This window comes from Parasteatoda tepidariorum, chromosome 4, assembly GCF_982258835.1.
Source record: "Parasteatoda tepidariorum strain Cologne lab strain chromosome 4, Ptep-v5.0, whole genome shotgun sequence".
In the NCBI taxonomy this organism is placed as follows: domain Eukaryota; kingdom Metazoa; phylum Arthropoda; class Arachnida; order Araneae; family Theridiidae; genus Parasteatoda; species Parasteatoda tepidariorum.
The window spans coordinates 79,390,855-79,410,773 of record NC_141758.1 but is presented as its reverse complement, the minus strand read 5'-3'; the positions used below and the strand labels follow the sequence as shown (position 1 = coordinate 79,410,773).

General features: G+C 29.1%; 1 protein-coding gene across 1 annotated transcript; it reads right to left on the bottom strand.

The window, feature by feature from the left end:
- Positions 1–169: 169 nt before the first annotated feature.
- Dis3l2 (Dis3 like 3'-5' exoribonuclease 2) lies at positions 170–11,743 on the bottom strand. Its single transcript, XM_016060008.4, has 2 exons — positions 11,393–11,743; positions 170–4,396 (listed from the first exon to the last, which is right to left on the bottom strand). Exon 2 carries the CDS (start codon positions 4,371–4,373, stop codon positions 456–458), a length of 3,918 nt encoding a protein of 1,305 aa, XP_015915494.1. The 5' UTR covers positions 4,374–4,396; positions 11,393–11,743; the 3' UTR covers positions 170–455.
- Between the last annotated feature and the right edge of the window lie 8,176 nt (positions 11,744–19,919).

Sequence of the window (19,919 nt, the reverse complement as noted above, 5' to 3'; positions counted from 1 at the left end):
TGAAAACACTGTTATGTCTACATATTTTTAAAAGAAAACTTTTCATTATTTTTATAATTAAATAAGTACCTTAAAGACAATAATTTTATTAAAATACAACCTTCAAACAAACAAAAAACTAGTTATGTTTCTTACATTAAAATTAAAATATACTTTTAGCTAACAAATATTATACAGTTCATAGGTCATTAAAACTATCAAAATAATTAGATGAATTGAAAACAATTAATAATAATCAGAATTTCAAGTGACATGAATAATTAATTTTATTAAATTTTAAATAATCTGAAACTTAAAGCCTTAATATTAAAATCAACCTTATAGTTTAAAAATAAAAAGGCACATGTATAAAAAATGTCTAGTATTTTTTATGTTAAATGTAAAGAATAAAAATTAGTGCATTTAAAATAACAAATAAATAATGCACTTAGTCAAAATACTGATGCCAAACCAACTCATTGAATAGGCTTTTTCAGCGTTACATTAAGGTGCAAGGTATCTTTAACAGCAGAGAGTACTACATCAACAAGAGCAAAAATAACAAGTGCCTGCTCTATTCCTTCTGGCTTTTCAGGATCTTTCCAAAACAAGTTCAGCATAGACACTCCATGCGATCTTTTAAAATGTTTTTTCACCAGGGGTAAGCCATCACAATAAACTCTTTTAACCAAGCCCATCTCTAAAATCAGGCAGTCAAAAGAATGATCCATAACACCTATCACCATACCCTTTGCATGCACACAACCTAACTCACTGATAAAAGCACTAAGGAATAGTTCAGCACTCTGTTCACTAACCTTTTTAGCATTGTATTTTTTTTCATTGCAGTGCTGCGCACACTTCTCCATTTCCGCAGCGCTGATTAGGGGTGGAGCATTGTATCGAAGCGAAGCTCCCAACAGCCTGTGCACCAGTATATCAGGGTAACGCCTGATTGGAGAAGTGAAATGTGTGTAAATTGGAACGTTAAGAGCATAGTGATGGAAACTAGAAGGGTCTGATACAACGCCTGTGCAGAAATAAGCAGCTGGTTTCATTGGCTTAGAACATAAGTGCATTAATAATTCGTATTTGGCTTGAGACATGTAATCATCTCCTTTATAATAAGCAATTGAATCATGAAGTGCACCACTACTGCTAGCATCAAGAATAACGCCAACAGCTTCACACATAGACACAACATCTTGCATTGGTTTTGCTTGCGGAGGAGGATGACGACGCAATAAAGCAAGTCCAGGAAATGTATCATGTATTTTTTTCCCTACTGTCATATTTGCCAACAACATAAACTCTTCTATAAGTTTATTGCTGTCTTTCTGCATATAAACATTGAAACCAGATGGCAAACCAGTTTCTGAATCTAATGTGAACTGCAATTTCACTTGATCTAGTCTCAATGCACCATTAGAGAATCGTTGTTCTCTCAATTTCACAGCTAAGGCATTGAGCTGATTCACTCGTTTTATTACATCATTTATATGAAAGCCGCCATAAATTTCTGGGTGTTCTGTAGAAGACCAAACTTTATTGGGATTTTCTATCATGCTTTGTGCATGTTCATAACTTAATTTTATGCATGATTTAATTATGGATCGCCCTATCCAGTGTTGAAGTATTTCTCCAGTAGGTGAAATCTCCCACACTACAGAGAATGTTAACCGATCTTTACCGGGATTCAAGCTGCACAAATCGTCACAGAGTTTGCGGGGTAACATTGGCACAACTCTTTGTACAAGGTAGACGCTCGTAGCTCTTTGTTGGGCAAACCTGTCCAAGTCATTATCTGGCTCAACGAAATATGTTACATCTGCAATATGTACACCAACCGCCAAGTTACCATTATCTAAAACTTCACAGGAAACTGCATCGTCCATGTCACGAGCTGTAGCAGGATCGATAGTAAACACACATTCTTTGCGAAAATCTTTTCTGCCTTTTATCTCATTAGCAGGAATAGACCATTCCTCTCCCTCAGGAAGACAATTCAAAACTTCAATTGGAAATTCTCCATACTCAACAGAATTTTCAACTAGCATACCTTCAGTTTGAGCCTCAACATCACCAGTACTCCCAAGAGTTCTTATTAAGCGACCAGAAGCAAATGTCGATGTTTCGTTCCATTCAACAATCTGACCCAAGAACAAGACTTTAGAATAATCAGTTGGTCGGTGATAAAAGTTTTGAGGACAGTCAGAAATAGGAATCATCATTCTAGGAACACGACTATCATTTGGTGAAAACAAGGCCCACTTGGGATTTCTGTCATTACATAGCTTCAAATGACCAGCTGCTATACAAGAATGTTTCGTCTGTAAGACATGAACAACTTTTCCTGTCTTCTGAATAAACTGAGGCCACAAGGGATGTTCCATAACTTGTTCAACAGTAAGATCACTCAAGTTCATTTGTACATCCTCAGTTATGTCAGACGCTGATTGATCTTTTTGTTTTCCACGTTTAGGCCGTCTTCGATGTCTTGATTTTTTATTCTTTTTAATATCTGAAGTCACTTCTGTACCTGCATCAGCACTGAAACCAATATGATGCTCAATAACAGGCTGGTTTAAGTTTTCATCTGAGCTACTTAAACATTTAGAAACATGTGTTTCTGAAACAGCAGAGCAAATCACAGAATCAGAATTAACTTCATAGTATGACAGAGGTGGATTATTTTGTATATTTTGTATTTTACATTCCATTTCCAGTGACTTGTCTCTAGATACAATGGATGTATTAGAAGTGGTCGATATTCTCGCCAAATCAAAATTTGTCACAGGATTCATATTGTTTTCAACATTATTGTTCTCAGCATCTTGTTGACATGCGAGAAATGCAGCATCTTCTATCACTTGATCTAAGGTTTGACTATGAGTACTGTCAACACTTGCTGAATCAGTAAATTCATCTCCAGAAAGTTCACCTGGAGGGACTATAATACCACCAATTTCACTGTCACTATTATCATGGTTGTCATTACATTTCCAACTATGGTTATCATGATTCAGTAATGAATTCCCATCAATACTTAATAAATCTTCAGGTGATACTATAATGTTAAATCCGGATTCATCACCTTCCCAAGACTTAGAAGCTTCATCTGATTGCATTTCCAAATTAAATGTTCCAATATCATTCATATCACAAGGAGGATATGTCTCTGAGGGAAAACCAGAAAAAGTGGAATAATTCTCAGGAACATTGGAAGAGTTGTTATCTCTTTGGTTTCCCTGGAAAATCCCATTATTTAAATCATGATGAATCTGGCCAATTAGAGGAGAAAGTTTGTCCAAGCAATCTTCTGAAGATCCCTGAGACTGTATATAAGAAGAAACATTTTTGTCACTTTCACTGCTTCCTTCTTTTGATTTTGAACTTTTGTTTGCACAAGACTTGAAGTTTGGTCTTTGACCTAATGCTATATCACTGAATTGTTGAGCTAATTTATCTACACCTAAAATTTCTACAGTATCTGGCATTCGTTCTCCACAAGCACTATCCCAAGAGTTTGAAGAAACTGCACGTGATCTCAACTTATCTGGAGTATGAATTTTGCAGGGACTTGGAGTTTTTGACTTAGCTATAGTTTCATAAATAATTTCTCCACTTTTTTCTTGGTAATCTTTAATTGCATCACATAATACACGCCACTCTTGTTTTTGGTTAATTTGGACACAAACATGATCGCCATTTAGAGCTCTGTTTCTAGCTTGCATACCACCAATATAAATATCCATTTTTCCATCTGGTGAATTGACATAAGCATCTTCATAATTCCTTGGATTGATTCTTAAAGCTCCTTCAATAAATTCGCCACGTTTCAATCCTTGTTGAACTTGAAAAAGAGGAATATAAGGCTCAAATTTTATGCCTTTTCTGACTGAGCTAGGTTTTTTAACTCCTGGCTTAGTAAAATTTTTACATTCTGGAGTTTTAGATCTAAAGTTGGAAGGCTTTTTATCTGGAGTATTTTTATTAGGTGTACTTTGAGGTTGTTCTCTAAGCTCGACTGGCAAGGACGTTCTTCTACTTTGTTTAGTATTCCTCATATTATCAGTAGAATTCATTTTTAATGAAAAGTTAGAAATTACTTCACTTGTACTTGAACTGGAACCCAGACCATTCTGAGATCTATCCGATAAATCAATTTTTTCTTCGATTTCTGACTTAACCTTCTTCTTTCGCACCCTAGACTTACCACTTTTTTTCTTTGGTGAACTACCTTCAACAGGTGCAACTTCTGATACAGCTTTAGTTTTCTTTTTCACCGCACCACTCTCTTTGTTTTTAGCTTCAGAACATGAGATTTTATTTTCGCCAGCATTTTGAGAATTTGTACTTTTGGTGAGACTTTTAGGACTTCTTATATTTTCCATGACAAACAAAATCTGCTGAAACTCTGGAAAGAAATATTTTTTGAATGATGAATACAAAGTAAAACACTTTAAAATAGAAGCAAATAAAGGCAAACAAATAAATAAGAAACAAACTTTTAAAATTTTTAAAGGCTTATCTCAAAATCATATTATAATATAAAATTTTGTTATAAAGAACAATCTATAATATTTAACCAATACAGCGTTATGAACAGAGTAACCATCCATAATATATTGCACTCACATAATATATTGCAAAAGTATAACGAATGGAGAGCCAGAAGCTGAAAGTGCCTAAAACTGTGACGTACGTCGCAGAACAAACGAAGACCTGCCAAACAATTTGTATCTTGAATAAGCCACAGCGTTTTCCTGCAAATCTCCCTCCCATGGATAGGACACTTTCCCATTGGCTTTTGTAACTATGGGAATGCCCGAACTGGTCACCTGCGCAATATATCACAACTTGAAAAACCTGCTAATACAAACTTCAGTAAAATGTCTGCATGTGAGGGTGATAGAGTTGCTTGCTTTGAATGTGATGCGTATATTATTTACCAGCGAATTTTTGTGTTTGCAAATGGTGCACCATCTGGGCACTTGTCCCTTCGAAAGATTTTTAAGGCAGCTCTTATTTTAATGTTCGGACCTTCATATCATAGGCATTAAATTAATAATTCATCCTCATCATCGTCATTAACAAAATTTTGTACTTCAAAAGTGATTGAAAAATTAACAAATCAAGAATGTTTGCCTTGGTTTAAAAAAAATGTAGTGTATCTGTGTATGACCCTGTATTTTAATAAATGAAAATATAGTATTTTAAAGTAAAGTTTACTTTTTCGCTGCGAAATGCTTGCAGAACATTTGTATAAATTAATAAGTCCTGTTGCAGAACATTTGAAAATATTCTGCTTATGGGAATAGAGATATCTATACCCCTTAACTAGACCAAAAGCATAGCAAACGAAGTATGTCTGGTTATAGTCTAGAAAGAAGAAGAATTTGTGCTCAAAAATGTTACTTTTTAGAAATAGGAAACACTTTAAGGTCTAAAAGAGAATGCAACTTGAAATGATTAATTAAAATTGAAATGATTAAACAAAGTGACATCAAAAATAGAAAATTCAGTCGACAAGGCAACCGACAACAGTTAAATTGAGATTTTTAATCAATTGGAAACATTACGACAAATACAATTGTTTAGTGATAAACGTAAGAGTAGTTTAAACTAAAACAAATAAAATTTAATATTGTACAAGAAAATTGAAATTTTTTTCACTCATTTTTTTATAAAAAAAAATTTTTTCTTCAGTTTTCTAAAAAGTTTTAAAATTTCTGCTACAATATAATAAAGTTTTAATTTGGATTTCAAGTTATCAGTTTCCTAAATAAATATGTTCAATTATACCTAAATTATGTATTAGTTTCCTGAACATCCAGTTTTAAAATAGAATTACATCAAAAAAAATACTTTGTTGAGATTTTTTTTAACTGGTTTCATTTTTATTTCAATTTTTAAAAATACCATTTGCATATTATCTAGTAAGAGGTTTTCTGACGATCTGCCCCCAGATTCATAAACATTCATGGGAGTTACACGCACTATTCATAAACATTTGCCTAAGAATTTCGCAAGGTACTTAGTCCATCCTTTTATCTTTTTCACTATAAAAGTTACAAGTGTAAACCATAATTAGATAATACAGAAGCACATGTGTGGATACACTGGCAGAGATTCTCCAATTTTACAGAAAAAATTTTATATTTGATGGCTTTGTATCCTTCTAACTCCGCTTGTCAACCATCATAGTTGAATCTCATTCATTACTGTTTTTATTTTCTTAAATATTTTCTCGAAAACATAGAAGATTTCTAAATATTAATTAAAGAAAATTAGTTAATTAAAGAAAATTAACATCAACTACATCAAAAAAAGTATCCGAATAAAAAAAACAAACATGTTTGAAGGCAAAACAATAAAATAAGAAGCAAACAACATAAAATAATTTATGCAATGTAGAAAAAAGTTGTTTCGTTGTTTCACTCAGCCCAAAAATTAATGATCCCATCGTTAGCGAATGAGCAAACAACTGTACACAACTATTGCTTTACAAGGAAAATAAACAATTACAGTGAAAATAGGAAATCATTTAATGTAATTTCATTTGTTAATAAAAAAGTGCCCCAGTTTGACACGAAATATGAGCTAAATATGGATTTCCCGGTGAAGAATTATAGAAGTAAAATTATTAATAACATTTCATTTTTAATATGATAACAATTACTTAATATGAACACAGTTCTTTAATTTTTATTTAAAACTATTTCTTCCTCAAATATTCTTAATGTTAATGTGCTTGCATATATTGTTTGTTTGCTCTTTATGTCAGGAATAAGTAAATATGTTACCTACATAGTTAAATGCTTTTTGTCGTTTTTGTTATGTAGTAAAATCGTTTTGCACTAAAAAAATATTATGAGCTTGCAGATACTATTGGATTGTGTGCACAGATACATTATTATTATTTTTTTGTCTTACTATGGTGTTTACACATTTTTCTGGGTCTGTGGGATAAATGATTATGAATCTCTGTTTAACAGGATGCTCATATGCTATTATGTTATTTACAGTTATTATTTTTAACTTAATTACATTTATAAAACTTGATCAAGACATTTTAAAACTTCCTTAGATATATATATAATTAAGTTTCACTATGTTTCTTTGCATAAAACATATAAAGTAGACTGTGATTATAATCTATTTTAACGATTGATATTTCTCATTTAAAAATAGGTTTTTCCACTCGAATTGAAAGAAATTCAATTTGCACGAGTGATTTTTTAAATTCTAGAAGAAACTTGCCTTTAAAACTGAAATTTAATTCATTTTATAAATTTTTTCTCTTACAGGAATTTAACCAACATATTGCTTATTTACAGTTGCTCTTAATATTCCTCTCCTTGTCTCACAATTTATTACTTTGATATATACAAAATTGTGCATTTACACAAAACCTCAATACACTTCACTTCAAATTCATCACTAAGTTATCAAGAATTTCTTGCTTATTACTTAAAATGTAGCATTCTCTTTTCTGAACTTTTTCTTCTCAACATTTTCAACAAATACTGTCAAATGGGTCGAAATATGTATATTTTTTGTTCAATTCTAATACTAATAAGCTTCATTTTTAGGAGACTAAAAAAGTAAAGAAAAAGAAAAAATTTAATTAATGTGTTTAGGCTAAAAAAATATTGGTTGTTGAAGAATTTTCTGAGAGTTCTGTTAAAGTGGAAATTTCGAAAAGAATTCTAGATCAAAATTTATAAAGCCAAAAAGTAAAAACATAGGAGCAGTAAAAAAAAAATCTCAAAAGTTATTAATGAACCAAACATAGATTAAAGAAAATTTTTGATTTCTTCCAATAATGAAGAAAATGAAAAAAAAAATTATAAATACTTACTGAAAAACTATATTTTGAGTTTAATAATAAACAAAGCTTTGAAAAATGAATTTCTTACTGATTAAAATTATTTGTTAAACCATTTCTTTCCTAAAAGATATACAGTGAAACCTCCTGTTATGGACACTCCTGCAAAACGGACGCCTCTCAATACAGACATATTTTTAATTCCCCGGGAATCTTCTATGAATAAACCATTACGTACATTCTCCGCGAAGCGGACACTCCCGTAACCGGACGCGGACAGTCATTTCGATCCTGAAACGTTGTTTTTTATCTCTACAAACCGGTCACTACTTTTTCTAAATAAATTGCAAGCTAAAAAAATTCAACTTTTCACCATTTTTAAAGCATGTAAATAAAACTTTTTGCCTCATCCATAACTAAAAATATTGTTAAGCTATTTCACCACCACGAAATCAATCTTTCTCCTGTCACCTTGCCTTATCTTTGTAAAGGAAGGAGATAAAATGGTACTGCACTCCTGAAATAATTCTGACATCGGCATCTTTTCATCTGGACCACACAGGTTATGTGACCCCTCAAGTTGAAATAACTTCTCTCAATGCTTCTTCCCCATTGAAAATTTCTTTAATTTTCTTATCAATTTGAAGACTGTATTTAACACAACTGGGGTGAAAAAAAGAGAACAGAAGTATAATCTTTGGGGTGTTTATATAAATGTAACATTTATTCAGACACTTGATAGCTGATCAATTGTGAATAATCATCTCCATAGGTCCTCATGACTTACAGGTATGCATTACTTTTTTTTCCTGTGAATCATGGGAGGTTTATTTTCCATTAACCATGTTCCCTATCAAATGATAAGTAGGTGTAAGGGGGTGTGAACCTAATAATTGAAACTGACAGAGGACAGTACGCTCCTATTTGGTATCATATGTCTAACTTAAGCAGCTGTGCTAATAGGAAAATTATATTTATTTATCTGTAGCTACATCCAGAATTATGTATTTATATCAAACTTCTTTATATATTCTTTTTTATCTTTCTTATTGTTTAAATAAATATTCATGTAGATATTTACAGTATCCTTGTAGATATTATTTAATTATTTCTACATCTTTGAGAATATTCTAAAAACAATTTACGGTGCCCTTCCCGTAAACGGACAACTCTCATAAACGGACAAATTTTTTGGTCCCATGAACGTCCGCTTAACGGAGGTTTCACTGTATATTAAAAAAATGATTTTATTTAAAAATACATAAGCAAATATGCAACTAAAAGGGCAGAGCCTCGTAATTGTTTAATTTCTTATGTAAATATTTGCCTCACAGTAGTTTCACATTAAGGTGATGTAGTAAAACCGGTTCCATCATGTAACTATCCCTGCATTGCGTATGCTAGATCAGAGCTCATTCCAGGCAGAAAAAGGGCAGGGTGCAAAAGTTTAAAAAAGAGAGCATCATTATTCTATAAAGGCAATAATTTCTTTCTATGGGCTATACACGCTCTATTAAAAAACATTTTAAATTAGTAAAAAAAAATTTTTTTTACTTTACTAAAAGTAGCAAAGCAATCATATTAATTACTAATTTTTATTAATAAATTAACATATATATCAGGTTAATGAGCTAATTAACTTAGTAATTTATTTAAAATGCATGCATATATTAATAAAATAATAAATGTATATTTTTAAGTGTCTGTAGTTATGATTTAATAATTAAAATGATTAATAATAATTATGATTTAATGATAGTGGAAATAACTGCAAACTTTCAAACACAAGTGCAACAAGGGGGTGTGATGGATATTTTTCCTTTCCCATATAAATCTATGTATTGACAGCAATGCCAAACTAAATAAAAAAAAAGTTGAAAATAACTAAAGTTTAAGAAATCCATTGTAGAGTTTGGGGAAAAAATAAAGAAGGGTTGAGGAAAGAAAGGGCAAAAAGGGTATGGAGTTTATTAAATCAGGGCACTAATTTACTTCAGGGGCAACAGAGCGGATTCTTTTGGCTAAAAGGGCAGCAAGGTGCTGCACCCTGTTTACTCTGCCTAGAATGAGCTCTGTGCTAGATGACCAGAGCAACTACTTCGCACGTTATTTGCTATTTTTATTCAGAACAAAATTGGGCCTGTAGGAGGTAAAATATTTATATTTAGCTTTAAGCTCAGTAGCTAGTTTACTTAGCTACATCATAAAATTAAAAGTTGACTAGTTCTCCATTCTTTTAAGTATTCACATAGTTCTTTTAACAAACTAAATTTAACTCATTTATATAATATTACAGCTTTTCCTCCCTTCAGTGGGTCGATAAATGAGCACCAAGCATGCTTGGGAACTAAACACTTTGGGCTACGCGTTCGACTGACCACCTAATCTTGCATCTGTTCCTGCACCCCAGAGCCCAGGGTCAAGAAAACTGAGACTGGCACAGTGGGCCTTGGCCCTCTATGGGCTGTCACGCCACTGAGTTAAGTTTTTAGTTTAGTCTATAATATTACTTTATTTAATAACTAATTGCAACTTCCAAAAGCTAACCTGAAAATAAAATCAGAGAGAGTCATGTATGTGACCAATATATTAACAGGGGTCTGTCCAGGTCAAATTTACTACCGTTTAGCACTACCTTCACAAATTCAACTATAGGAAAAACAGTAGTTTCACAATATAATTTTTCTTAAAACTTTATTTTTGTATCCGTAAGAAACGATAAACAATATTTTTGTGTTGATTTTTTAAAATAATTTTCAATTTTCACAAATTATGTCAAAATTTTCACAAAATAGGTACCTTACAGAAAAACCTAGACAGACAGCTGATTAATTTTTACCATATTTATATAAAATGGACAGTATTGTCAATCTACAGAATATACACCTTTAAAAAAAAGTTGGTTTAACCTATAGAAATGCATAAATTAATATCTCCCAGTAGGTATATATTTAACATTTGTATAAATTAAGTCTGTAACAGTTTCCAATTTTAACAGTTCTAATTAAAGTTTCCAGAAGTAATAGGAAAATGGAAGATTTTATATACAATATAAGCTCTAAGCTACAGCATTCAATCCAAAAACAACTTATTCTACACGCTTAATTATTAATAATATGAATACATTTCAATTGAGCAATAAAAGAATTGGTTAGGTATCAAAAGAAAATAAATAAGTTATCATTTTTCTTTTTATAAAAATTGTTTCTAGCTAACTTGCTACTCTAGCTTAAAATAAAACTAAAAATTAGCAAGACCGTGAATTGAATAACTTTAAGTATAACATAAATACATTTCTATAGAGCAATTAAAGCACACTTGTGTATCAAATTAAGATATTCAAGTTATGACTTGCTTTTCTGTAACAATAGTTTCAAACTACTGACTACTCCAGCTTAAAATAAACTAATAATTTAAAAAGCAATGTTTTGAATAACTTTAAATAATTTGGCATTAAATATATAAAGTATAAAGCAAACATTGTTAAGATATAGGTGTTACAGTATAAATTAAGCTTTAGAATCGAACAGTAAATGATAGCCATAACGAAACGTAAATCGACAGATATATATTCATACTTACATTCGCTTTTTTTTAAATTTGTAAAACAATAAAATATTGTAGAGTTAATTTCGAAATAAAAACGGAGAGCTGAGTACAGAAAAATCTTCTGAAAATGATGAAAACGGGTGAAATTTTTTTGTGTTTATATTTGTCATCATATTCAATGCACTTCATTTCATAACTGAGCGTATATTTTTAAACTGATTTGATCCCATTAACATTTTAAATTCCAATTTTATAGTTATCTGCACTCAATTTTTTTTAGGGTAAGTTATTTTATTGTTCAAAAATTAAGAGGAGATTGAAAATTAAAATTAATTGAAAACCGGAAACAATGTTTTAGCAACGCACTGTCTTGGCTGACCGCCCTCTTATAACCCTAAACTTTGGCGATCTGGTGAAATGGGTGATTGCCAAACGAAATCTATCGCCAACTGCTTGGATTCCCGCTTTTTGAACGTGATTGAAAATGGCGAAAATGTTTGAGCTGGAAAGATGTAACGAATACGCTAGGAAATACATATTTTTTAATACAATATTTTTATTCATGCAAAGTGATTTCTAGATACTGGACATTAGTATTGCAGCGCTTGCTGAATTAATATAAAATAGCTCTTGGTGTCGACATTTTTACTGGCTAGCATTGCATATTGCAGCTACCTCACTACTTGAAATCAGTAAAATTGCAGGTATCATTTTCATCACTTTTCTTAGCATTATTGTCGGATCTGTGTTTTTATTTATAAAGATTATTTTTGTGTGTGTATTGAATATTATTTGAAAGGAAATATGAATGACAAATAAGTTATAACTGTAATAAAACAAGGTTGGATGGAAACCACTTTTTTGTTTCTTATGAGTAAAAGGTTAAATTAATAATATTTTGCACCGTGATTTTAAGGTACGCATTAAAATTATCAACTTTTCTTGTATGAATATGCTTTAGTGGTATTAAAATAAAAATATTGATTCACATTTTTTTCATTGTTGGTTTTAAAAATTAGTTTACATGTGTTAAAGTTCTCTGTTTACATATTTTATTATTTGTTTGATGCTTCTATGATTACATTACTACTATAAATGAACACGAATGACTATAAATAAACACGAATCACTACTATAAATGAACACGAACATGAATATTGAAAAGCACAAGTTGTATTGTAACACAAATTGTGCTTCGTGATTTGTATATTCAGTTGCAATGCTTCTAGGTTGTTATCATCATCAGTTACATATGGAAATAAGGCTCCTGCATTTACTGAATTTCTCACAGTTCTGACCTGAGTATTGTCACGACTACCAGGTCAGTCTTGTTGAAAATCCAGTTTTGATCCTTCAGTACCTACAGAAATAGAAATCTAGGTGAACCAAATGAATGTTATGAAGAAAACTGATTGGATTAGTATACATTTTAATTTGTTTTAATGATGTAGTTAATAGTACTAGGGTAAATTAGAGTTAATATATTATATATAGTTTACATTTCTTATTATTTGTGAGATTCTGCTTATTAAACATTACTATAAGTGACATTTTGAAAATTTATATTATAGTTTGGAATAATACGAAAGGAGTAGAATAAAATTTTGATGGTTGATAGGAAGCACAAATATGTAACAATTGTAATGTAATGATGTGTTGTTTTGTTATAGGTTGATGTGTTGTTTTGTTCTTATCAACTCATAAAACGCATTATTTTAAAGCTCCTTCAACAACCTCAGTGTGCCTGTATGTCTGAAGTGGGAGTTATGTGTAATTTGTTAAATTACTTCTGTGTATTGAATTTTCTTGAATGTTATTTGAAAGGAAAAAGGAGTGACAAATGAGTTATAACTTTAATAATACAAGGTTGGAAGGAAACCACTTTTAAATTTCGTATGAGGAAAAGGTTAAATTAATAATATTTTGCACCGTGATTTTAAAATACCCAATAAAATTATCAACTTTTTTTGCATGAATGTGCTTAAATGGTATTCAAATAAAAATATTGATTCCCATTTTATTATATTGTTGGTTTTAAAACTTAGTTTACATGTGTTAAAGTTCTCTGTTTACATATTTTATTATTTGTTTGATGCTGCTATGATAACATTACTACTATAAGTGATATTTTTAAAATTTAGAATAATATTGAAAAGCACAAGTTGTATTGTAACACAAATTGTGCTTCGTGTTATGTATATTCAGTTGCAATGCTTTTAGTTTTGTTCTAGGTTGTCATCATCATCAGTTACATGTGGAAATAAGGCTCCTGCATTGACTGAATTTTTCACAGTTCTGACCTGAGTATTGTTACGACTGCCAGGTCAGTCTTGTTGAAAATCCAGTTTTGGTCCCTCAGTACAGAAATAGATATTTCTAGGTGACCCAAATGAATGTTATGAAGAAAGCTGATTGGACTAGTATACATTTTGACTACTTGAAAGTAATGTTGATTAAAATAATGTTTTGAACATTTTAATTTGTTTTAATGATATAGTTAATAGTACTTGGGTAAATTTGAGTTAATAAAGTATATAGTAGCATTTTTTTATATCATCCTTTTTTTTATATTGTGATTGATTAACTCAACACCTTAGTACATTATCTCTCTCTTCTAATAATAAATGTTTTTAAAAAAGTTAATTAAAAAATTTTAAAGCGCAGAATATAGAAGTGATGGAAATATAAATATTATTCTATTATAAACTTAATAACTAGAGTTGATTTGTTATAAAAAGCAATGAAAAAAAAACAATTTTTTTTTCGGGTTTACCCTGATCTCAGTGTAAAATCATTGAGATCTAGTCATATGGCTCTGTTTTCCTCTACCCCTATAATGGCTCTGGTATTGCAATATAAATAGTATTTTAGAATGTTTTGTTTCATTTTATTACATAAAGTGTCTTAACATTAAAAAGAAATACCAGCACTTTTGTAATTTCAAACATGATTGTTCTAAACTGTTGTCAAATTTTTGTCATTTTGTTTTCAAATTTTTGTAGCATGCCTATCATATTTATATCTTGTAATCTAAAACTTTCAAAAGTTAAATAGGCGCCTAATAAATATTTAGAATTATGAATTAAATGTATGACTGTCACTCACATCGAAAAGTATTACTTTTGGTATTTTATTTATCTTAACTGCTTTTAAAGAGCTCCTGTAAAAGAAGAATTTTACATTTTGTTCATAGACTAAAAATTTTATTTATTTAATTTGTAAAATGTACTGGATTTTTCTTACAATGTAGGTAGCTGTGGTATTTTTGATCCAAATGTATGTCTAAATTGTTTTCATTTTATAATAAATAAATGATTTTTCTACTGACTTAGTCTCTCTCTTCCTTTTTTTTTTCTCTTTGTGTTTACTAAAAAATGAAGAGGAATACTACTTTTAAACATAAATTGAATTTTCTAAATATACTTAAAAGCTTAACTTCATTACTAATTAAATTAAGTTTTATAAAAGTAATCATAATTGAAATACACTATGAAAATTAAATTATAACAGAACATTTCATGCACCAAAACATGTAACTGCTTTATAGTAGTACATAATCAGGGCTCAAAGTAATCCTTAATTTCCTTTAAAAAAATAAGATAAAGAAAGTATTCTTAATTATTAAACATTTCCATAGATGTCCCGAAATTTTTGTGATTTTAAAATTTTGTTGAAATTAATAGGGAGAAAAATTACTATTTATCTATAAAAATATTGAAGAAATTTCATGAAACAAAATAAATAACAAAATGAACTACGAAGTCTTCATAGCTCTCAAGTACGATATTAATCTACTTCCAGTATTAGAGACAATTACTCTTAAATTGATAGCATATTCGATGTGTGAGAGGAATATAGAAAAATCTCTTACCTCACTACTCCCATCATACTCTACTGTTTCTCAAAAGAAAATCCTCGTATTTTGCTACAACTTAACGATTTTCTATATTTAGGCAATTTTATTCTCTCTTTTGTGAGAAAGAAAACACATTTTTAAGAAATATTTCTTTTTTCACTTAAGTACAGGAACTACTAAAACTATTAACAATTGAATATCTGCGAATTCATGTTAGCATTGTACAGTGGACCAAAAAAAAAAAATAATTATAATAATAATAACTTTCCCTCATAACCACCCTCAATAACTTTCGTTCTAATGATCTGATTTTCACATACTAAGTGTCAATCTTAATGGTTCCTGAGGGTGACCTCATATATGAAAATTATTTAGTGCTAACTATTAAGTTTCGAAATCGGACACAGAAACGTACTTTCTCTGAATAAAAAAATTTTTTTTTTGCATATTTGGATATTTATCCGTTTGTTTATAAATTATTCATAATTTTAATTCGGTTTTTTATAAGTACTGAATGGTCAATACTTTACTGTAGGTAAAATTTTACAACTCATCATAGGTCTTAAAAACCAAATTACTTTTAGGCAAACTATAAAAAATAATAGGCTCCATGAACTTTTATTTTACAAAAAAATCTGAAATGTAGTTTAACATAAATTTACAAAAAAATAGAGGGTTCGTTTAAAGAGTTAATAATGCAAATAGTTTTGAGAAACTAATTTTTTTTTGCAACAATACATGAAAAATTTAAAAATAAAATCAGATGCTGATTACAATTTAATACACTTAAGTAATAAGGAATTTATTTCGAAATATATATCTTTAAATTACGAATTTTCAACTTAAAAATACAATTTATTTGCCTCAAATGCCATGTTCTAGCTGTATAATACGACATATTCAATACCCAACTAATTTCTGTGATGGATTTTCCATTTTTATATAGTGCCACTATTTTTTCTTTTAGAATGTATGAGCAGTGCAGTGGAACATTATTTTCTCTACTAAAATTAAATTCAATTAAAATTAGTAAAACTCCAATAAAAACTTGCAAATCTCTAAATAATCTACAACGGCAAAACTCAACGAAAAACTCTAAGTAAAATTTACTCTGCAATTTACTAGAACCTTCAGGACATAGACGTCAATTTTTGGCGAATTTTAATTTTTTCAAAGATTTGAAACTCTTTTTATTTATTTTCTTAAATTTGAAATTTCATTTAGAAAAATTAAGTTTTTATGCTTGTAGTAGTCTGTATCTTAATATTTTAACAGGACTTATATTGTCCTTAATAAATTAAGAAAACTGTAGCATTAGTGTCGTAATTATAAAGTTAAAATTAGAATTTGAAAAATCACACATTTCGTTACCACGAATTTACAAGTTTTTGAAATTAAATATTGAATGTTGTGGTGAATATACACATAATAAAATACTTCTTTTTAGTTTTGCTGCCACATGTTTAACTTCTTAAGGACCTAGATGGCTATTTAGCAAGAACTGAACAGTATAGTTTATCTCCATTACTATAGCCAATCAAATTAGCAAAAACCTTATTTACAACCATTACCTATTTTTCGTTTTTAATATACTTCGAACCTATAAAAAATTGAAAATTATCTTACTTCCAATGTAACATAAACTTGTTCTATCTTTCAAAGAGAAAAAGAAATACTGAAATGCCAGCAAAATATGACATGTAAGAGGATGATACTGAATTTTATTGTCAAATCTAATTTGTTCCGACTTATAACAATTTTGTCAGAAAAAATCTGTTGAAATATTAAAATGTTGCAAGTTATATATCTCACATTCTGATTTTATAATTAAAATCAGAATTTAAAGCAATATAATTAGCTTTCCAAAACATACTGGTTAATTGATTTAATAGCCTTCATTTGATTATTTGTGTAGATTAAATTACGCAGATTAAACTTATATTTAACATAGTAGAGGAAAGAAATCTCTACAGTTGTCAAAACTGCTATTGAAATATGTGAAATGTTGCAATAAGTTTTTACTGATCCATTATTGAACTAATAAATGAACACATGGTATAACAATCAATGCTGTAATAAAAATTAAACTTCTCCAGAGATCTTGATAATTTTATTTTATCCTTCTTGATTACTTTATGAATTATTTTGAATAAATTATACATTAATGTCTTATCTGCAACCAATCTTTTCTTATTTATATGGAATATGCACAAAACAGAAAGACATAGCAACACAATTAAAAAAGAAAAAATGATTTTAATTTCTTTATTTAGTATTTAATTTGGCCCTAAAGTGTGACTTTACATATTTATAATGAGAGAAACACATTTTCAGTTTTGCATTATGATTAAACTTGGTCATATAATACACGAAAAAGATTTGCTTGAATTTTAAGAAACATATTATTTTACTTTGATTAAAAAATATAACTTAATGTGTTCATTTATATTAACTCAATTTAGAAGTTAAACGCCAATTTTTAAGCTGAAATAGTTTATTTACATGAATATCTAATTTTAGAAAGAGATATTCTATCCTTATAACTTTTTTTTTTATATCTAAATAAAATTTATCTGTTAGATAAATATTAGTTCAAAATAAAATCAATTATATATTGTCTATATAATCTTTTCTGTATTGATCTTATTTTCTTAAAAAAAAATTTTTTTTTTAAATTCAGTAAATTTTTTGTGGGAAAAAAACGAGGTAGTTATTCTTTAGAGAATATAACCTATAATAGTTAAATTTATTCCCGTTTTGTGCTTTGCTCAAATGATTGTTCCAATCGTATACAGTTTATTAACTTTACTTAATTAAAATAACAATAGTTATTACTTAGTTAGATTAATAGTTATCTATATAACAAATTTATAACGAAATCGCGTAAATATTAAAGGAGTTATCAAATACCAGAGTTTTCAAAGTACTTAAAAAAAATTAATTAAACATTTCTAAAATCTTGCTTTATACATCTCAGAATGCATGCAAAGAATTCTTTTATCTCTAAATAGTACAAAAAATTTCTCAAAATTTCATGAAATTGACTTACATAAAGAATAGAAGAAATTGAATGAATTTGCAATCCATAGTAGTAAACTTGACATTTAGTGATAATCAATATACGTATATTCATTTCATTTACAGATCATTTGAATATAATATTAGTTAATGAACTCACTGTTAAGTGTCATAGTACTGAGATAAAGTTGCGGAAACATACATTATAGTTTTGAAACAAATATTTATCACTCTGACACAAACCACCAGAAAGACTGCATGAAATATTAGATTTTAAAATTATTATATTCATTTCATTTACAGAACATTTGAATATAATGTTAGTTAATGAACTCACTGCTAAGGGTCATAGTACTGAGATAGAGTTGCGGAAACATACATTATAGTTTTGAAACAAATATTTATCACTCTAACACAAACCACCAGAAAGACTGCATGAAATATTAGATTTTCACATGCTTATGTAAAAACTGAGATATGTTTTTATCTTGAAATTATATGTAATTAAATTAAATAAGTGGCAATGAATGATTTAAAAAAAGAAAACGTAACACATTATTAAAAAAAGAAGGAAAAAAAACCAAAGTATTTACGCATGATATTGATTACTTTTTTTTTCAAACCTCTTCTTAACGTACTTTATGAATATTCAACTAATCATCTAAATAATAATTTTCTAAGAAAAATTACGATCGCAACAGAATTACATAACTGGGTATAAAATATTATACAGCTAAATTTCCGAAGGCAAATATAGAAGGAAAAAAAAATCTATGCACAGAAATCAATACTATATGTACCTTTGTACTATGTTAGCACTTTGTTGTAAAATACCTTGATAAGTATGAATACTCTTTAATTCGTTAGAATCCGGAAGAAAGAAAAAGAGAGTACATATAGTATATTTATTTGATTTGAATTAACTCGCATTAGTCTGAAAAAAAAAATACCCTTGCAAACCTTTCTTGCAACGATTTTTAAAGATAATTATTAGACGATTTCACCACTAATTTAAAAAACATATCATCAAAGAAAGCTCTTATTTTATTAAGCATTCAATTAATCCCTTCACCTCAGTTAATAAGTTCATTAACAGTTAGATTTTTATTGGATGTCATTGATACGTGACACCGATATGGTTGACACTGAGATATGATCACACACAAAAGTATCAAATTTAAATTAAATAACTGCCATTTTTGAAGAAGATAATTCAGTTGTTCTCTACTCCGGGCCGTTAATATATATTTTACGAATCCTTATAAGTAATGGAATAAAAAACGTGTGTAGGGATCAAATTAATATTTAGGAGAGAAAGAACGCAGACACGCTGCTGAACTTTGATCAAAAGCATGATATAACGAGGTTAATAAGAGATGAAGGATTAAAATCATCTGAAATTATTTTTATCGATAACAAAGTTTTAAGGCATTTGTGATAGAAAGTATATTTCAAAAAAATCAACAGGTATTTTTTGTCTCTTCCTGACTCAAAGAACATTTGGTTAGAATTTTTTTTTTCTCCAGATATTTCAATATACATATATCAGATATTTCAAAATACATATATCAGATATTTCAATATAACATATATCAGATATTTCAATATAACATACATCAGATATTTCAATATAACATACTAGAATAAGTTATTAGTAAAATAATAAAATCATAGGAACCTGAGTAC